Genomic DNA, 22524 nt, shown 5'->3' on the forward strand with positions numbered 1-22524 from the left:
TCATATATGTGTGTTTATATATATTTATATATATAAATGCCCTTGTGCTTAATTTATCAAGAGGTGATACACTCCAGAAATGTAAGCATAACCAAAAGTGATTCATTTGGTAGAAAACAGTAACGCCTTTCATAACGATGCCACCATCTAAATATTCATCCTGAGTTCATCACTAAAATCCACCCTTTGGAGCAGCATGCACAAAACAGTATTCTGGGAAAGACGCATTACAACGAGGACCACAGGCAGGACAGCTATTCTGAAATCCTTACACATATAGTATACCCATATGATTTTTGTGTTATAGTCTTTGAATGTTCTATTGGTCTCATTTACAATAGTAATTCTAATCCTTAAAAAAACACATTTCCTAGTTACTATAACTATACCCAGTGCTCATGGGGCAGTTACTCCCAATCAGACACAAGGATATGGACCTCAACTATGTGTAAGCTTCCATGCCCATATATATCCCAATGGGACAAAACCAGAGAGTTACCGATAATTTAAGGACACAGAATTTTCCATGAGTCAATAAAGCTTTAAAAAGCTCTTTCAAGAAGGAGTGATTTCTGAAACACAGTGTTCCATTAAATTCAGACTAGTGACAAAACATCCCAAAGGGATGAAATTCTGTTTCATCCCTCTGGGGAAGAAATTATCTCCCTCCTGTCATAGCACAAAGGGGTTATTTAGTGTCACATTCTCCCTTTTCTCTGAAGAGTTTTAGACATGACCTTTCACTTCTAACCCACTGATGCTGCTGCCTCCATGTGTATAACTGGGGACTAGAATCAAACTCTAAAGAGAATTAACCAGGCACGGGACCCTGCTCCATTAGCGTTAATCACTGTTTTTGTGAAAAGTACACCCCCTAACTGGGAGGAAAAAAAAAAAAGACAAGTCCAGCTGATAATAACTCACTGGCTTTTAAAAACTCAGTTCCAGAAAGGCACTGAAAAGCATAACACAAGGTGGTAATCACTGGCAAAATATGAAGTGCAAAACTTCACTGGTGGAATCTAATTCTATCCCTGACTGTAGACATTCCTGAGTTCTGCTTTTCCCATAGTAAACCAAAAATGAAGTAAGAGAATAGAAAAAAGTGGCCTTATTTCAATTTCTAAGTGGTCCTTTTCCAAAGGTTTTTATTATTCCCTACATCATATCTCACTGATACTTTGGGAATTTTTCATATTACCAAGTGCAACAGGAAGGAGGGTGATAAAAAGTTTATTAGATCTTCATATTCCATCTTTACATAGGGGAAACTTAAGCATCCCCTACTTCCTTGCTCTGAGCTCCCACCTCCTTTTCACTTGTCTCCATTGGGGAAAGAACTAGCCACCATCATCCTAAGTGTCACCTACTTTCCCCAAATCCGCACCCCTTCCTCAATTCTTCTCAAAGTCCATGACAACCACTTGTTCTCCCCACTATCCTATTGCTGCCATGTGGACTCCCCTCTGAATTCACAGTCACCTTAGGCAAGCAAGATCACTTTGACTCTCTTCATTCCAATGTCTTTGTCTGTTTTTCACAGTGACCCAAACAATGTGGCCTAACTGTCCAGCTCTCTGAAAGTCTGGTTTTGTCTATGGATAAAATATGAAATATCCAGGGACAAACTGGACTCTATATCTTTTAGGCAATTTTTACACTAGTGTTACCTTCATAAATATGCTTTTGGCAAGAACTGGAAGGCAGAGTTCAAGGCAGTAATCTTTGGCAAAATATGAAGTACAAATATTTTCTGTAGAATGATGAGGCAGTCACATGCTTTGACAATCAACATGACAGTGATGTAATATCTCCCCACTATTTAGGGTTTCAACTTTTAAAGTTCTTGGCTTTCTCTACCATTGTTAGGATTCCCTACTATTCCCCCAAATAAATTATCTTCCATGGACTATTTTTTTCTACCACTATCTTAATCATCATATATAGGAGTTTCAAATATTGGTTGCTGTAATTCCTGTTCTCATCATATACATCATTTTGTTGCCAATAGCCAAAAGATTTTCATTCAGAATTACAACATATGCCATGCTAAATGCCTTTAATCACTTAAATAATAAAGAAAACAGTTCAATTCCTCAACCTAATATGTAACTTCTAAGAGACAAAAGTTTAAGAACTCTGAGTGCTTCAAAATCCAAATGTGACCATTTCTGCTACTTTACTAAACAACACTTTAAAAGTTTCACTTAGAAACATTTTTTTCCTCCTTGTTAATTAACCTAATTCTTCCTTCCTTTGAGAATCTAAAGAACACCTGGATTATGCAAGTTGCTGCCACTGGAGGGAAAGGTTTTGAGTTTTTGTTGTTGTTGTTTACTATTCTCACTGAATAATATTTGTTGGCAAATGTTCTCAAAAACTGGTGAACGATAAATTAGATATTTGAACTATTCTTCCTAGTTACACAAAAGAGCTTTCCAGTACTAAAATGCTTTAATTCATAAGACTTATGCCTTAGGGGACTAAAAAATTTGTCCCTAGGTTAGATGAACATATGAATCACAAGTTACTACTTCTAAAGAATAAAGCTTTGGGATCAGATAAATTGTAAGAAACCTTGAAGTTTACTGATATATATTTTATATTTATGCTGGATGCAAGAATATAGCAAAATCTAAAAGTTAGGGTCATGACCTGGGTAGAATCAGAAAGGCAACGGTTCACTTTCCAAATTCATTACCAAATATTTAACTGCTATTTCCTGACTCAGTAAACGGTTAAAAGCCTACTGCACGAAGAGATTATTAGTCTCTATTAGTCATCTCTATTCTAATTCCTAGAAAAAAAGAGAATATAAAATGATAAAGTCTACATGCCAGAAAACTGTCCAGATAGATACATGGGTAGCAATATAAACACATATATAACGTGTAAAAACTTATACGTTTACTTATTTTTTAATGTATGTATTTATTGTGTATAACGTGATATTTTGAAGTATATACACATTATGGAATGACAAAATCTTTCTAATTAATACGTGCAGTACCTCAATTAGTTATCACTTTTGTGGTGAGAACACTTCACATCCACTCTCTTAGAATTTTTCAAGAATACAATATATTGTGTTTCTTTTACCCCAAAATTTATTTATTTTTTTATGGGAAAGATCACATTTATTTCAGCAAATAACTTCTTTATAAATAGCTTCTGTTTTCTTTTTTTTTTTTTTAATTATACTTTAAGTTCTAGGGTACATGTGCACAACGTGCAGGTTTGTTACATATGTATCCATGTGCCATGTTGGTGTGCTGCACCCATTAACTCGTCATTTACATTAGGTATATCTCCCAGTGCTGTCCCTCCCCACTCCCCCAACCCCACGACAGGCCCCAGTGTGTGGTGTTCCCCACCTTGTGTCCAAGTGTTCTCATTGTTCAATTCCCGCCTATGAGTGAGAACATGCAGTGTTTGGTTTTCTGTCCTTGCGATAGTTTGCTGAGAATGATGGTTTTCAGCTTCATCCATATCCCTACAAAGGACATGAACTCATCCTTTTTTATGGCTGCATAGTATTCCATGGTGTATATGTGCACATTTTCTTAATCTAGTCTATCATTGATGGACATTTGGGTTGGTTCCAAGTCTTTGCTATTGTGAATAGTGCCGCAATAAATATACATGTGCATGTGTCTTTATAGCAGCATGATTTATAGTCCTTTGAGTATATACCTAGTAATGGGATTTATATACATTTTTTGCTTAGATGAGTAATTTAAACACAAAATCCTAATTTAAGACAAATGAGAAAATAAAGGATAGTTAACAAGCCCTAAAAGACAAATCAACATTAGCATTTCACTACCTACGGATAATTTTTTTCTTTTTGGTGCCAGACTATAAGGTACAATAAATTTTTTAAATTATTTATACTTAAATATCATAAAGATATAGTGAATAATACAAAAATAAAATAAGTCATATCTACCAATTGTATGACTTATTGGAAAAAGAGGAATAATGAAATAGAATGTATAAAAATCATTTTTGTTGTTTTTAGATTTTTGCCATAATTTATAATCTAAGTCCACTAACCTTTTGGAATATTAATTTAAGAAATTATATATACAAAAATCCTTTAAATATCTTAACCAATAAAGTAAAATAAAATGAACAGGGCATCAATTTTCAATTCATTTAACACAATTGATGACAAAGGATTGGCAAATAGCAAAGAATAAGATAATACTAAATAAAAATATATATAAATTAGAATTTTTACTGTGACAAAAATAAATTAATAAATCCAAGTATGATTATTTTTAGTTTAAACTGAGTACAGGAACTACCTTTTCAAGAAATCAAAATTGCTTCTTTCTAGATATAGCTACACTACTTTGAGAGAAGGAAAAGGGCACGAATAAGATGGTGTTTACTTTCTTCTAATAGAATATTCATGATATAATTCAGCCCTGAGTTTACTAGTGACCTAAGATCAATTAACAAATTGCATTTATCACTTAAAACTTTAAAAAAAGTCTTTTCGGCTTTACCACACACACATACACACACACACACACACACACACACACACACACACACAGATCTTAACCTCAGGCACAGCAAAATAGAAACTGATTATAAAACCAAAAGATACTGTGTGTTTTAAACTCACTAAACACGAGCATTACAGTAACAAAATTTGTACTACTTCTTTTTCTGGTTTAGAGATTGTCTTTCAGGTGTTAATAATTTTTTGAGAAACTTAGTACCAAACTAATTATATAGAGAGACAAATAATCTGAGTATTCATCACAGATTCACCTATATTTAGAGCTTTAAGCACAATAGCAAAGTCACAAAGAAAATCTAGACTTCTATAAAAAGACATGATCTTTACTGGTGCTTAAATGAACAAAGAGGTAGCTAAAAAAAGCCACCATTTCTCTCAAATGTCATCAATTACATAAGACCTCAAAACACAGGCTGATTTCAAAAAAAATCCATCCCTATTATAAACAGCGAAGACAGATTAATGTCATCTATTTCATAGTAGCGGGTCTTCCTTGATATTTGTAACAGGCAGAAATATTTGATTTTACTCTTTTGTTACCAGAGATAATTGCTACATCACTTGCAAACATGATGAACTCATTTTATTAGTCAAATGTTGAATTCCACTCAAGTGCACTTAATACAGTACTACACATTATAAGTTGATTGAAATTAAAGAGATCTCCAATTAGAAATGGGATCTTCAAAAATACTATTACTAATTTTCAAGTTGTATGTTTCATTGGTATTCTAATGAAACATATAAAGCAAATGATTTGTTTCCAGCATCTCTGAAAGATTATTTAGTCCTTTAATGTATTAAAATAGTAGTGAGAAAATATGCCCTTGAAATATAGACTCTGAAGTACAATTTAAAAAATTAAAACTGATTTGATATGGTTAATTCAAACTGTGGTTAAATTGCAAGGGGACAGCTCAGAAGTTCGTAAAAGTTTCAAATTAGTCACATTTGTTGAAAAAAAAAACATAAAATGCAGATGCCTGCAATGTTTACATTGTGTCAGATATTTCAGAGCCATGTATAATGTAAGTCCTGAAATCCTAAACACTTAGTTTCTTAACACATTTCTGGTTACTGAGGAGGCATAAAAAATCCAACAGGACTACATCTAAAATGAGGCTGTTCTTTCTCCTTTTATAAAATACTTTTGATCTCTAACACAAAAAATGTGCACAGAAAGACATTTAGAATTTTCAATCCTTTTTTAAAATTGAGGGATTACTGCTTTTGAAAAATCTCTCTATACAGTTTTTGCTTTGCTTTCTTCAGTCTTCATTTTCTTCCAAGAGCTTTGCTACAGATGTACATCACCATGTATACTGATACTTTATTTGCCTGTTCCCACAACTGCAGAGGTGGCTTTATTAGCCAACAGCTTGATCCTTAATATTTACTTCTGATAGGATTCTCTAACTTTCGCCTGGAGCGCATCACATGTTTTCTTGGCATCACCTAGAAGCATGGCCGTGTTAGGTTTGTAGAAGATTGGATTGTCCACTGCAGCATAGCCAACACCCAAAGACCTCTTCATAACAATCACCTGAGAACCAGAGATTAAATGAGAGAGTGTATTTAACAGACCAACCTAGGACATGTTAAGCAAACAAACATTGCTCTTCACTACCTTTGAACAAGGCATGTACCACTACTAATTCTTTAGTTCAGGGACTTTAAAAAGACACAAGAAATATTTTTAATGCATGTTTACATTGTATTAACTTTAATACTTAGGTGTGCCATTATTGTTATATCCATTAGAGAAAAAGTCATGTTAATAATTTATCTCTGAGTGATAAGATTACAATTATTTTCTTCTTAGTGCTTCTTCTCTATATATAAAGACCATGTATACCATTTTCTAGTCAGTAAAATAAGCATCTTTCTATGAATGTGCTAAAGAAAACAAGTTTAGTGCATAAGTTTCCACTACAAATTCTAAAATAGATGAGGTTGAGTGGGAAAACAATGTTATTCTTTTCTATGACTTTAAAGTATATCAGAAAGTTCTAGAATAAAAGCCCAAAGAGCAATCAAGCTTCTCACAATAACAGAGCTATAACTAACAGAATGTTCCTGTAAATCAAGAAGAGGTAAGTCAATTTACAATATTGATATGCTATAGACATTTACAATGATGTGTTATGGATGTTGCTGTCCTGCTGAATATCAAGTCATTTCTTAATGAAATGAAAAGCCTTTCTATGGTCTACTAGGACATGTAATCTATTAAAAAATAGAGGCAGTGCAAATGTATTCTTCTTCTTATAGCATTAGTATAGTAACGCACTCTGCAAATTCTCAAATATTGACTACTGATACAATTTTTCATACACACATAAACAAATATATTTTATGTCTACTCACTCATCACAAATACTAAGTTTTAAACTCCCATATTTACAATAAAAAGAAACAAAATTAAATGGAAATGTACATTATGTTATGATTTTTTAAATGCAGAGGTGACTCAGTAGTGGTAAAATGTGCCTGCTGCTGAGGCAGAGGAAAATTTACAAGCCTTTGAGATATCTAAAATCTAGCAATTAGCTTTTTCAGGAGTAATATGCATGAGCGAAGCTTGCTTCATTATGCCACATTATTGTTTGGATTTCTAAATCACCTTTCTGCTAGACACTCTATAACAACTTATAAATTCCCTTTCAAAAAGTTAAGTGAAAAAAATATGCTCATCTTGGCATATGAAGGCGATTGATACTTACTCACTGTCCCAGAGGGAAGCCATCTGCTTCACAGGACTTGATCTGGAATTTAGCCAGACTCATTACAAAAGCTCACAGCTCTTTTTTCAGCTGTGGTTACAGATTTTGTTAATCCACCCACATAATCTCATCTGGTTCTACTTGTGATTAGGGCATTCACTCAGGTTCTCTGATGGCCGGAGAACAGACAGAAGCTGGATATAGGAAACTGGGCCCTAAACATACTCTTACTCCTGGCCTCCTAGAAGGCATCATCATTTCTTATCAAATGATCAAAGAAAGTTCTGTGTGTATATTTTAAGTGACCTTTGATTATCAGAATGAAATACAAGTCTGAAACTTTACCTGCTTTGATTTCCAGACCTCAAGGACTGGCATGCCTGCAATGATAGAGTTGGGATCTTCTTGAGCTGCTGAATTAACTGTGTCATTAGCTCCAATTACAAGGACCAAATCAGTATCTATATAATAAAACAAAAAAGAAAGAATATAAAACTCAAATAGTCACTTTTACATATTTCCAGACAAATTATAGTGATCTTTACTTTATAATAACAATAACAAAATTTAGGATTTGCACTTGTGCCAAGCACTTTACAAAGAACTTTATCAGAGAGGTTAAGCAACTCGGCCAATGTCACACAGCTAAAAAGCAGTAGGTCTTGCATTTGAACTTGACTATCTTGACTACAGCCTGCATTATTATGCTTCCCCACTCTCAATAAATCTACTGAATCTGACTTTATAACTTTTATGATCTCAAAATGATCTTGCTATAGGGTCACACGATTTTATGAAATTTGCATTCCACTTTCAACCTTTAAAATGACCACTTAAACCTCAAACTATAAGAATCCAAGAAGAAAACCTAGGAAATGCCATTCTGGACATCAGTCTTGGGAAAAATTTATGACGAAGTCCTCAGAAGCAAATGCAACAATGCAATAATTGACAAGTGCGACCTAATTAAAGAGCTTCTGCCTAGCAAAAGAAACTAACAAGAGAGTAAACAGACAAGCTACAGAATGAGAGAAAATATTCACAAATTATGCATGCATTGGACAGAGGTCTAATATCCGGAATCTATGAGGAACTTAAACAACTCAACAAGCAAATAAAATAAAATAAAATAAATTTTTAAAAAATTTGAAAAAACATTTAAAAAAATGGGCAAAAGACATGAACAGACATTTCTCAAAATAACACATACAAGTGGTCAACAAACATGAAGAAATGTTCAACATCACTAAACGTAAGAGAAACGCAAAGCAAAACTACAATGAAATTACTCTCTCACACCAGTCAGAACGGCTATTAGTAAAAAGTCAAAAAAATAACAGACGCTGGCAAGGCTGTGGAGAAAATGGAACATTTACATGCTGTTTGTGGAAATATAAATTAGTTCAGCCAGTGTGGAAAGCAATTTGGAGATTTCTCAAAGAACTTAGAACTCCTACTTGACCCAGCAATCCCACTACTGCATATATATCCAAAAGAAAACAAATCTTTCTACCAAAAGACACATTCACTAGCATGTTCATCACAGCACTATTCACAATAGCAGAGACATGGAATCAACCTAGGTGTCCATCAACGGTGCACTGGATAAAAAAAAATGTGGTACATATGTGCCATGGAATACTACACAGCCATAAAAAAGATGGAAATCATGTCCTTTCCAGCAACATGGAAACAGCTGGAGGCCATTATCCTAAGCAAATTAACACATGAAAAGAAAACCAAATACTGCACATTCTCACTTATATGTGGGAGCTAAACACTGGGCACTCAGGGACATAAATATGGCAACAATAGAACCTGAAGACTACCAGAATGGGGAGGGAGGGACATGGGCAAGGGTTGAAAAACTGTGGGGTATTACACTCACTACCTCCAACCCTCAGCATCCCACAATATAACCAGGTAACAAACCTGCACATGTACCCCTGAATCTACAATAAAAGTTAAAAAAATACATAAAAATAAAATAAGATGACCCCTTGAGATGCAATCTGATGTCTAATAGACAATGGTCTCAAAATCTGCATTAAAGCCATGTCCATAATTCCTGGAACTGGCTGGTGTCACACATAATTTAACAACAGTGGAATCTGAAAAGGGACATAAAATTAAAATGGCCTAAGTTTTCTCTTTAAGAACTGCAATATAAACTACCTTAGACTGTTGCCAAAAAAATGCCATGTGAATCTAGACATACACACAATTTCAATACTTTTTCTAATAAACAGCATTTTTTAAGTTTACAGTGGATATTTGCCAGAGGGAAGTGGTTTAATTTTAACAAGCATAGGCTTGGGCCAAATGTCATTACCATTCAACATCTACCCTATGACAGCTACAACGTACAGCACCTTATCTAGGGAAATTCTAGTACTTTTTAAAAAGAACAGAAAGAGAAAACTACTTCACCAGTCATACGTTAGTACAATTGGAAACCAGTAAAATCTCAGAGACTGGCAAGAATCAGACACTAAATTATCAATAGAAGCACTCAAATGAAGAGCCTGAGGTTGGGTAACAAGCTACTGAGAATCAGGATCTAGATTCAAAAGCCAGGTCTGCCCAGATCCCCAGTCTTCAACATTTCTATACTACACACCAAGGTTTTCACCAGTTCTTCAGTTCTTCACAGAGGAGAAAAATTTACCTGTGCTGTTTACGAATCTTTTGTACCTTATTCAATACTATATTTCACTTATTTAATTTCAGCTTATTATCTACCATGTACAAGTTCTTTTTCATCTGACTAGTCAGTCTTCACTGAATCTACAATTTATATCCCAAACCTGCACTGCTTTATTCATAGTAAGAATATTTCAACTTCACCATTGCCCCCATCACTTACCTGGAAAATCATGGTTGATCTCATCCATTTCCAACACAATGTCATATGGCACCCCAGCCTCAGCCAGCAGCACATTAAGCTGACCAGGCATTCGGCCTGCAACTGGGTGAATTCCAAACCTATACATGAAACAAATGAAGAGCTGGCCTTACTTGACAGGACATAATGTACAGAGACCCCAATATCACCTCCAAATCTGCACACTTTGTTCTTGGCACCTCTGCTTTTTTCTGGTACTATCTAATCTCTACAGAATGAAACAGAAGTAGTCCAGATATATAGTCAATTTACAAATATTGAAGTTGAAGATTCAGTATCTTAGTGTGCAGAAACTATAACTTCCCTCAGAAAAATAAAAGCTTAACTTTGGAACCAGACTCTTCCATATATGTTTTCAGTGCAGTGAACTTCCAATAATGTTAATAAATAATATCACCTTACATTTAAAAAGCACTGTGTTCTCTCATACTTTCTGATAAATATTGAAACTTTAAAAACCTATTCATCTAGCCTGGAATTAAATGTTTCCCATGAAAAATCAACATTATTCTATCAAAAGCTGACTTTACATTCAACTTTAACCACTTTGTTCAAAGGTAGGGAGATGGCTGGGCATGGTGGCTAATGCCTGTAATCCCAGCAATTTGGAAGGCCAAGACGGGCAGATCACTTGAGGTGAGAAGTTCAAGACCAGCCTAGCCAACATAGCGAAACTGTATCTCTACTAAAAATACAAAAATTAGCCGGGTGTGATGGTAGGCGCCTGTAATCCCAGCTACTCAGGAGGCTGAGGCAGGAAAAGCGCTTGTACCCAGGAGGAGGAGATTGCAGTGAGCTAAGACTGTGCCACTGCACTCCAGCCTGGGTGAGAGAGCAAGACTTTGTCTCAAAAACAAAAAAAAAAAAGGTAGGGAGATAAAATGTTGTCATACACATGATGTTAAAACCTACAGCCACTCAGAGAATGATATAAAGTACTACTCCACATCACAGAAGACATGTGATGGGAACACACAGGAGCATCTAAAACACAGACTGGGTAATACACAAGCAGAGCTCTACACTTAAGGTAAAGGACCCCAAAGCATAAAGCAACTTCTTTTGACCACAGATATAATGAGGTCTTTAAAGTTTTTTAATCCAACCTCTTGCCCAGTATTTATCTGTCTCCACAGCACTAAGAATAGTGTGTGGCGCATAGAAAGGGCTCCATAAGAAGTGAATGAATGAATGAATGAATGAATGAATCCAAAAAGAAATGCAGTTTATACTATCTCTTGGAAGAGATCCATCCAACCTCAGCCTAAATACCTTCAATGATCCTTCTAAGGTCTAATCCATTACTAGACTACACACACACACACATATATATGTGTGTGTGTGTGTGTGTGTGCATGTGTGTGCAAGTATGTGTATATATGTGTATGTATGCATATATATTCATATAGTAATATATTCATTCATATACAGTAAGTCCTCACTTATCATCCATAAGTTCTTAGAAAGTGTAACTTTTTAGAAAGTGCAACTTTAAGTGAAACAAGACATAAGGAAACCAATTTTACTCTAGGCTAATTGATATAAACAAGAGTTAAGTTCCTACAGCACATTTCTGGCCACAGAAATATCACCAAACTTCTAAACAAAGATCAAAACACTTCTAATATTAAACATTGAAATAAATGTGAGCTACACATGCAGTTAGGAAAGATTAATAAAATCAAATAAGATAATTATTTACCCAAGGCAAGTACCAGATCTGGACAGGACACCATCTCATTGCAGGGCGCACTCCCAGACACCCACACTCACTCAGACTGGGACCACGTAGACACATCAATTCACTTAACATGAACATCTTTGAGATATGAGAGGAAAGCAGAGAATCCAGAGAAAACCCACGCAGGCATGGTGAGAATGTGCAGACCCCACAGAGACAATGGCCCCAGCTGGGAATTGATTTTTTTTTCTCACCAAAGTGGTAACAAAATGATACTGAACAAAATGACATTATCTGAGGATTTGCAATATATATATTTTCATATATTAATATATTCAGTCTTAATATAAGATTATATATTATATAATATATCATCCATATTAAGCCAAAGATAAATAAATTATATGTGTGTGTATGTATGTATATGTGTGTGTGTATATATATATACACTATATATATACACTATATATATACACTATATATATATACACTATATATATACTATATATATACACATATATACACACATATATATACACATATATACACACATATATATATACATATATATATATATACACACACACACATATATATAAAACCCGAAGAGAAACTCCATCTCCTTGTTTTCCAAGGTCTGTAGTTGTGCCATCTGGAACCATAATGAATCTACAACCTCTTTCATTTGCAGATTCCTGTCAGCTATCCTAGTGATATGGTTTGGCTGTGTCCCCACTCAAATCTCATCTTGATTCCCACATGTTTTGGAAGGGACCTGGTGGAAGATAACTGAATCATGGGGGCAGCTCTTTTCCCATGCTGATCTCGTGATAGTGAATAAGTTTCACAAGACCTGATGATTTTATAAGAAGGAGTTTCCCTGCACAAGCTCTCCTTTTTTTGCCTGCCACCATCCACATAAGATGTGACTTGCTCCTCCTTGCCTTCCATCATCACCATCCACATAAGATGTGACTTGCTCCTCCTTGCCTTCCGCCATAAATGTGAGACCATCCCAGCCTTGTGGAACTGTAAGTCCATTAAACCTCCTTCTTTTATAAATTGCCCAGTCTCAGGTATGTCTTTATCAGCAGCACAAAAATGGACTAATATAGTAAATTGGTACTGGGAGTAAGGTGCTGCTGAAAAGATACTCAAAAATGTGGAAGCAACTTTGGAACTGGGTAACAGGCAGAAGTTGGAACAGTTTAGAGGGCTCAGAAGATAGGAAAATGTGGGAAAGTTCAGAACTCCCTAGAGACTTGTTGAACGGCTTTGATCAAAATGCTGATAATGTTATGGACAATGAAATCCAGGCTGAGGTGGTCTCAGATGGAGATGAGGAATTTGTTGAGAACTGGGGTAAAGGTGACTCTTGTTATGTTTTAGCAAAAAGAATGACGGCATTTTACCCCTGCCCTAGAGGTGTGCAGAACTTTGAACTTGAGCGAGATGATTTAGAATATCTCACAGAAGAAATTTCTGAGTAGCAAACCATTCAAGAGCTGACATGGGTGCTGTTAAAGGCATTCAGCTTTAGAAAGGAAACACAGCATAAAAGTTTGGAAATTCTGCAGCCTGACAATGTGATAGAAAAGCAAATCCCATTTTCTGAGGAGAAATTCAAGCCAGCTACAGAAACTTACATAAGTAATGAGGAGCCTAATGTTAATCCCCAAGACCATGGGGAAAATCTCCCCAGGGCATGTCAGAGACCTTTGCAACAGCCCCTCCCATCATAGGCCCAGAGGTTTAAGAGGAAAAAATGGTTTCGTGGGGCAGGCCCAGGGTCCCTCTGCCGTGTGCAGTGTAGGGACTTGGTGCCCTGTGTCTCAGCCGCTCCAGCCATGACTAAAAGGTGCCAAGGTATAGCTTGGGCTATTACTTCAGAAGGTGGAAGCCCCAAGCCTTGGTAGCTTCCACGTGATGTGGAGCCTGCGTGTGCAAAGAAGTCAAGAATTGAGGTTTGGGAACCTCTGTCTAGATTTCAGAAGATGCACAGAAACACCTGGATGCCCAGGCAGAAGTCTGCCATGGGGGTGGGGCCCTCATAGAGAACCTCTGCTAGGGCAGTGCAGAAGGGAAATGTGGGGTCGGATCACCCACATAAAATCCCTACTCGGGCACCACCTAGTGGAGCTGTGAGAAGAGGGCCACCATCCTCCAGACCCCAGAATGGTAGATCCACTGACAGCTTGCACCGTGCACCTGGAAAAATCTGCAGAAACTCAATGCCACTCCATGAAAGCAGCCAGGAGGGAGGCTGTACCCTGTAAAGCCACAGGGGCAGAGCTGCCCAAGACCATGGGAACCCACCTCTTGTATCAGCATGACCTGGATATGAGGCACGGAGTCAAAGGAGATCATTTTTGAGCTTTAAGATTTGACTGCCCCACTGGATTTCAAACTTGCATGGGGCCTGCAGTCCCTTTGTTTTGGCCAATTTCTCCCATTTGAAATGGGTGTATTTAACCAATTGTATCTAGGAAGTAACTAACTTGCTTTTGATTTTACAGGCTCATAGGCAGAAGGGACTTGCCTTGTCTCATATGAGACTTTGGACTGTGGACTTTTGAGTTAATGCTGAAATGAGTTAATAATTTGGGGGATGGTTGGGAAGGCATGATTGGTTTTGAAATGTGAGGATATGAGATTTGGGAGGGGCCAGAGGAGGGATGATACAGTTTGGCTCCGTCTCTACCGAAATCTCATCTTGAATTCCCATGTGTTGTGGGAGAGACCCAGTGGGAGGTAACTGAATCATGGGGGCAGGTCTTTTCTGTGCTGATCTCATAAGTCTCATGAGACCTGATGGTTTTATAAGAAGGAGTTTCCCTGCACAAGCTCTCTTTTTTGGCTTGCTGCCATCAATGTAAGATGTGACTTGGTCCTTCTCGCCTTCTGCCATGATTGTGAGGCCTTCCCACCCATGTGGAGCTGCAAGTCCATTAAACCTCCTTCTTTTGTGAATTGCCCAATCTCACATATGTCTTTATCAGCAGCATGAAAATGGACTAATATACCTTGGATGCCTCCTAAGCAAAACATCCTCAGTCCTTTTAACTATTTAATGAATGACAGACATCCAGACCTACTGCTGTCCTAGTCATCTGTATCCTATATTGTCAATGCCCAGTTTAAGCCTCAGTCCCTCAAAGTGAATACAGTGTGCTAGACATGATCTAGATGCATAAGGCACAGTAAGAAAACCATCTCCTCACATCTTTCATTGGTAAAGCCTAAGTCTGTATCAGCATTTATGGCCACCACAACACACTGCTGCCTCACACAAAAATTACGGTCATTTAAGATGCCTTGTTATTTTTCACATGAACTGCTGCCAAGCCAGGCCTCCCCACTCCTCATATAGGTGCATCAGGGAAGAGGTTAAAGAGCATAGGACTTGACCCCTTCCTAAAAAGAAGACCTGAAAAGAGCTATAGATGGCCATTTATTTTGCCCAGATAAGTGAGAAATAGTTTTCTACATCTTTAAAGCTAATAATGAAGACTCTGAACTACTATTAGGGGTCTTGTAATTGGAGGAAAAATACATCAAATGACAGATATTCTTTTTTATCAAATACCTCTATACACACAAACTAGAAAAACCTAAAAGAGTTGAATACATTCCTGGACACATACACATCCCAAGACTAAACCAGGAAGAAACTGATTCCCTGAACAGGTCAATAAAGAAATTGAATCAGTAATAAATATTCTGCCAACCAAAATAAAGCCCAGGACCTGATGAATTGGCAGCTCAAATCTACCAGATGTACAAAGAAGAGCTGGTACCATTCCTACCAAAATGATTCAAAAAAACCAAGGAGGAGAGAGTCCTCCCCAACTCATTCTGTAAGGCCAGCATCATTCTGACACCAAAATCTGTCAGACACATACACACACACACACACACACACACACACACACACACACACACACACAGAAACTTTAGGCCAATATCCTCGATGAACATTGATGCAAAAATCCTCAACAAAATACTTGCAAACCAAATCCAGCAGCACATCAAAAAGCTAATACACCACAATCAAGTAGGCTTCATCCCAGGGATGCAAGGTTGGTTCAACATATGCAAATCAATAAATGTGATTCATCACATAAACAGAACTAAAGACAGAAACCACACGATTATCTCAATAGACGCGGAAAATGCTTTCAATAAAATTCAGTATCTCTTCATGTTAAAAACTCTCACTAAACTAGGTATTAAAGGAACATACCTCAAAATAGTAAAAGCCATCTATGACAAACCCATGGCCAACATTATACTGAATGTGCAGAAGCAGGAAGCATTCTCCTTGAAAACCAGCATAAGACAAGGATGCCCTCTTCTCACTAGTCAACATAGTACTGAGAGTCTTTGCCAGAGCAATCAGGCAAGAGAAAGAAATAAAGAGCATCCAAATAGGAAAAGAGGAAGTCAAACTAACCCTGTCTGGAGATGACATGATTTTACACCTAGCAAACCCCACAGTCTTGGCCCCAGAGCTCCTTCAGCTGATAAACAACTTCAGCAAAGTTTTAGGATACAAAATCAATGTGTAAAAATCACTAGTATTCCTATACACAAACAATAGCCAACCCTAGCCAAATCAGGAACATTACGAAATTCCGCATTACGAATTCCATGGGTTTTATAAGCTTTATGTCAGGAATGGGAGACAAAGACTAAATAGGTATTTTTTATTAGCACTGATAGCAAGTAGAAATGAACTGCAGAGAATGAACTATTAATACTCTAAGATTATTTTAAAAGGAATCCAGCATCCCTTCCTTCAGTGGGTTGTTGACAGTTTTATTTAAGTGAGAATAAAATTAAAGGCATTCATTAGTTTTAGGTGGTCATCCAACCTCACCATCTTAATGGAAGTTTTAGGTTCTTCAACCATGAATTATTCTATCACTTTTGGCAATATTACAGATAGTTCAACACTTAAGTTAATTTTTTTTTAATTCTCTAGAAACAAGATTGTTTATTTTTTAACCAAACATTGCTATCCTAATGTCATCATCTGTGCCAAACCAGAGTTTCAGTCACTCCTGATGGCAAATGAAATGAGGCAAAATACTGTCAATTTATGTGCATACTTTTCATGTAGTAATACAAGCTATATTCAGTACTATTACAGCTGTTTTCAAACTGCTCCAGAGAAAGCATTTCCAAAATGTTACATGGATTATTCTGCTGAGATCTCTACTTCAAAAATTTAATATTTTACAGTGGCAATAAGAAAATATTTGGAAAAAAATTTCTCCAGCAATCAAAGTGCATGCTCATTAAATAAGAGGTATTTTTCTAAACCTCAACTCTAAACATAAATATCTTTTCATGTGCAGGTTTAAGCATGAAAATTAAAAATAGATTTAAAAAGAAAATGCATTATATTGAAATAACCAAAATATACTCCCAAGCCTACTGATCACCAGGAATTTGAGAAAAGATATGATGAATGGAAGTTTCCAAGGTGCCTAAGTTTACAAATAACTATCACTGTTTTCATCATGTTCCAGACTTTTAACCTTGTCTTCTATGGTGGAGATAGCTGAATAATCCCTCAGGTTCAGGGACAATAAAAGAAGAACTAAGAAAAAGAAAACAGATCCAGAAAAAAAAATAAAGCTTACTTAAGTATAATAACAATTCAAATTTTTTTAAAAAGAGGAAAGTGCTGAATTCGTGTAATCTTTGAGTATGTGAGAAGGATGCAAACAAAGCAAAATGCACATAAGATTGACACAAACACATGGCTTTAAAGGCACGTATGACACAAAGTGTTTAAAAATAAGAAACTTATCTGAACATCAAAATGGAAAGGATAGTAAGAGATTATAACCCACTGCAGAAAGTGGGAAACCAGGAATCAATACTGATAACGGATTCATAAGTCAGTAAGAAATAAACAAAGAAAGAAAGAAGCACTCTCCCTTACAGTGGTAGACCATGAACTGATAAATGTGATGGGGTTTTTACATCACCATTTTGCAATCATCATAATAAAGATTGGTGCCGTAAAAACCATCAGCACGGCCAGGCTCAGTGGCTCACGCCTGTAATCCTAGCACTTTGGGAGGCCAAGGCGGATGGATCACCTGAGGTCAGGAGTTCAAGACCAGCCTGGCCAATATGGTGAAACCCTGTCTCTACTAAAAATACAAAAATTAGCTGGGCATGGTGGTGGGTGCCTGTAACCCCAGCTACTTGGGAGGCTGAGACAAGAGAATTGCTTGAACCCAGGAGGCGGAGGTGGCAGTGAGCTGGGATCGCGCCACTGCACTCCAGCCTGGGCGAGAAAGCAAAACTCCATCTCAAAAGAAAAAGAAAAAAAAATCAGCACACGTTCAGTCTAGGGAGTTAAGTTTGATGAAGAGCAAGATATTTGCATGGTCTTAAAGAGAGCTCAAAGCAGTTTGCCCCTGTTCCCTTACTCTAACCTCAACTGAGAAAGAAAAAAAAATTAAAACTTTTAATGCTTTCTTTGATAACTACGTCAATGAAAACTGATCTATAATCAGACAGTAGTTGTTAGAAATATTAACCACCTCTACACTTTGCTGAATGGGCATTTAATTATGTGGACAGAGTCCATATTTTTGTTTTTTCCCCAGATAATAATTCCTTGTAAATACCTAACAAAATAGATTTTACCAAGTTTAACATCCAAATCTCTGCCAAGAAGAACTTACATTGAAACTGCAGTTTATTAATATGTATTTTAATGCACTGTTTGGTAGACACAGGTACTGACAATATTTTTAACTCAATGTTCTAACTATTTTATGAACCAAAGAAAGGCACAGAGATTGTGCCCCAACAAAGGCAGAGATCCTATAATTAAATTTTAGGGCCCTAGCATGTGATTATTTTTGAATAATAATGGAAGAAAATCATTTCCAAAAGAATGTATCTTAAAATAAAAAGTTTTAGATTGAAAAAGTCATTTCACTTTAACAGAGATTCTTACTAATATATCTAAAGTATTGCATGACATTATTAATCAGCTGATTTTCTTTCAAAGTTAATGCCAAGTTGTATTTCAACTGCATCAATTTCAAATCAACATTTCAAATTAACTCAGAGACTTTTTCCCCCAGTTACCAACGGTCCTCTTCTGTCACTGACTAAACCCAATGATGAAACTAAATAACTAGATTTAGCTCATAGAACTACAGATTTAAAAGATCAGAGGGCACTTGGATAAGGTTCAAGAGAAACACAAAATACCTAACAACTTAAAAAATAACACACTCTGGCCGGGCATGGTGGCTCACACCTGTAATCCGAGCACTTTGAGAGGCCGAGACGGGCAGATCACCTGAGGTCAGGAGTTCAAGACCAGCCTGGCCAACATGGTGAAATCTTGTCTCTATTTTAAAAAATACGAAAATTAGCTGGGCATGATGGCACAAGCCTATAGTCCCAGCTAACTTGGGAGGCAGAGGTGGGAGAATCGCTTGAACCCGGGAGGCGGAGGGTGCAGTGAGCCAAGATTGCACCACTGCACTCCAGCCTGGGTGACAGAGCGAGACTCCATCTCAAAACACACACACACACACACACACACACACACACACACACTCTCTCTCTCTAAAAAAAATTCTGGATCAATTGGCCAGAAAAAAAGGCAAAATTGTGATTTTCAAATAAACCACAGAAGATGACCGAATATTTCTTATTTGCACAGAAGAGAAGAAAATATTCAAATGCAAAAGAAATAATTTAAATTTTTTTTACTAAAAAAAGCTTTTTGTTAACAATTTAAAACAAATGCCTTATCTAGGGAAATTTCAGGCTTCTTTTTTGTGGGTCAGAGGGAGAGCGGCTCATTAATAACCCCCAGTTCAATCCAAAAGGAATCCAGGAGTATTTTACATATAACTCAAAGGACAGTTGGCAATGGGCATGATCAAGACCATTATGGAAGCTGGGACAGCCTTTTATTTATGGAAGGTGGGGGACGGATTTCAACCAATGGTCTTAACCTCTAGTAAGAGCAAGAAGCAGCTTAGAGGGAGCCCAGGATTTCCAGACTAACTACATGATGTTGCCCTAGCTCAATCCTACAGTACTAACTGCCTCTCAAATTAATCATGTGTGCTCTTTTGAGGTATTAAAAGTAATACTGGACACCAAAAATGTTTCCTAATTTCTCAATCCAGATCACCAATAAGTGTCTCCTGCTTCCCCCAGGCCCACCAGGCCCACTGCTCTTCCCAAAAACGGACTGATGAGAACTTAAGACTAAGAATAGCTGTTCTGCATGACATTTAAAGTCTGTATTAGTTTCATATTGCTGCTGTAACAAACTACCACAAATTCAGTGCCTTCAAACAACATAAATTTGTTATCAAATAAGGGCTAAAGGTCAGAAGCCCAAAATCAGTTTCCCTGGACAAAAAAAAAAAAAAATCAAGATATCGAGAAGCCTTAATTCCTTCTGGATTGTTTCGTGATGAATTCTCCAGGTGTTCTTCGAGTTTCTCTAGGTGTCATTTGGATGTGTCAATCTCTAGCAAGGCCAGGGGGGTTTTCCTCAATTATTCCCTCAAAAATGTTTTCCAAATTTCTAGATTCCTCAGGAACACCAATTATTCTTAGTTTTAGATGTTTAATATAGTCCCAAACTTCTTAGAGGTTTTGTTCATTTTTTTTTAATGCTTTTTTCTTTGTCTTTGATGGATTGGGTTAATTCAAAAGGCTTATCTTTGATCTCTGAAGTTCTTTCTTCTGTTTGTTCGATTCTATTGCTGAAACACTCAATGCATTTTAAATTTCTCTATCTGTGTCCTTAATTTCCAGAGGTTGTGATTGCTTTTTATTTATGCTTTCTGTTTCACAAAAGATGTTTCCTTTCATATCCTGCATCATGTTTTTGATTTCTTTGACTTGGACTTCACCTTTCTCTGGTGCCTCCTTGATTAGCTTAATAATCGACCTTCTGAATTCTTTTTCTGGCAATTCAGAGATTTTGTCTGGAAAGGACACCCTGTTCAACAAATGGTGCTGGGATAATTGTAAGCCACACACGAAATAATGAAACTGAATCCTCATCTCTCGCCTTATACAAAAATCAACTCGAGATGGATCAAAGACTTAAATCTAAGACCCGAAACCATAAAGATTCTATAAGATAACATCAGAAAAACCCTTCTAGACATTGGCTTAGGTGAAGATTTCATGACCAAAAACCCAAAGGCAAATGCAACAAAAACAAAGATAGGAGAGGGGGGTGGAGCCAAGATGGCTGAATAGGAAAAGCTCCGGTCTACAGCTCCCAGCCTGAGCGACAGAGAAGACGGGTGATTTCTGCATTTCCGTTTGAGGTACCGGGTTCATCTCACTAGGGAGTGCCAAACAGTGGGTGCAGGACAGTCAGTGCAGCGCACGGTGTGCGAGCCGAAGCAGGGCGAGGCATTGCCTCACTCGGGAAGCGCAAGGGGTCAGGGAGTTCCCTTTCCTAGTCAAAGAAAGGGGTAACAGATGGCACCTGGAAAATCAGGTCAGTCCCACCCTAATACTGCGCTTTTCCAACGGGCTTGGAAAACGGCACACCAGGAGATTGTTTCCCGCACCTGGCTCACAGGGTCCTATGCCCACGGAGTCTCGCTGATTGCTAGCACAGCAGTCTGAAATCAAACTGCAAGGCGGCAGCGAGGCTGGGGAGGGGCGCCCGCCATTGCCCAGGCTTGCTTAGGTAAACAAAGCAGGCAGGAAGCTCGAACTGGGTGGAGCCCACCACAGCTCAAGGAGGCCTGCCTGCCTCTGTAGGCTCCACCTCTGGGGGCAGGGCGCAGACAAACAGAAATTCAGCAGGAACCTCTACAGACTTAAATGTCCCTGTCTGACTAACAGCTTTGAAGAGAGTAGTGGTTCTCCCAGCACGCAGCTGGAGATCTGAGAACGGACAGACTGCCTCCTAAAGTGGGTCCCTGACCCTCGAGCAGCCTAACTGGGAGGCACCCCCCAGTAGGGACAGACTGACACCTCACTCGGCCGGGTACTCCTCTGAGACAAAACTTCCAGAGGAACTATCAGACAGCTGAATTTGTGGTCTCACGAAAATCCGCTGTTTTGCAGCCACCGCTGCTGACACCCAGCCAAACAGGGTCTGGAGTGGACCTCTAGCAAACTCCAACAGACCTGCAGCTGAGGGTCCTGTCTGGTAGAAGGAAAACTAACAAACAGAAAGGACATCCACACCAAAAACCCATCTGTACATCACCATTATCAAAGACCAAAAGCAGATAAAACCACAAAGATGGGGAAAAAACAGAGCAGAAAAACTGGAAACTCTAAAAAGCAGAGCACCTCTCCTCCTCCAAAGGAACGCAGTTCCTCACCAGCAACGGAAGAAAGCTGGACAGAGAATAACTTCGATGAGTTGAGAGAAGAAGGCTTCAGACGATCAAACTACTCCGAGCTATGGGAAGAAATTCAAAACAATAGCAAAGAAGTCAAAAACTTTGAAAAAAAATTAGACGAATGGATAACTAGAATAACCAATGCAGAGAAGGGCTTAAAGTTGCTGATGGAGCTGAAAGCCAAGTTTCGAGAACTACATGAAGATTGCAGAAGCCTCAGTAGCAGATGCGATCAACTGGAAGAAAAGGTATCGCTGATGGAAGATGAAATGAATGAAATGAAGAGAGAAGGGAAGTTT

At 37.6% G+C, this 22524-nt stretch overlaps 1 protein-coding gene across 5 annotated transcripts in view; it reads right to left on the reverse strand.

The window, feature by feature from the left end:
- Positions 1-4836: 4836 nt before the first annotated feature.
- The window catches only part of NNT (nicotinamide nucleotide transhydrogenase), a 107531-nt gene continuing 89843 nt past the window's right edge, over positions 4837-22524 (reverse strand). For all 5 annotated transcript variants that reach the window (XM_055245408.2, XM_055245409.2, XM_055245404.2 and 2 more), the window contains 3 exons: positions 10124-10242; positions 7603-7718; positions 4837-6077 (listed from right to left, as the gene is read on the reverse strand). In XM_055245408.2, the coding sequence (XP_055101383.1) occupies positions 5928-6077; positions 7603-7718; positions 10124-10242 (385 nt within the window). In that variant the 3' untranslated portion in view covers positions 4837-5927. The remainder of the gene's footprint in view (positions 6078-7602; positions 7719-10123; positions 10243-22524) is intronic.

Source organism: Symphalangus syndactylus, chromosome 16 (genome assembly GCF_028878055.3).
Source record: "Symphalangus syndactylus isolate Jambi chromosome 16, NHGRI_mSymSyn1-v2.1_pri, whole genome shotgun sequence".
NCBI lineage: Eukaryota > Metazoa > Chordata > Mammalia > Primates > Hylobatidae > Symphalangus > Symphalangus syndactylus.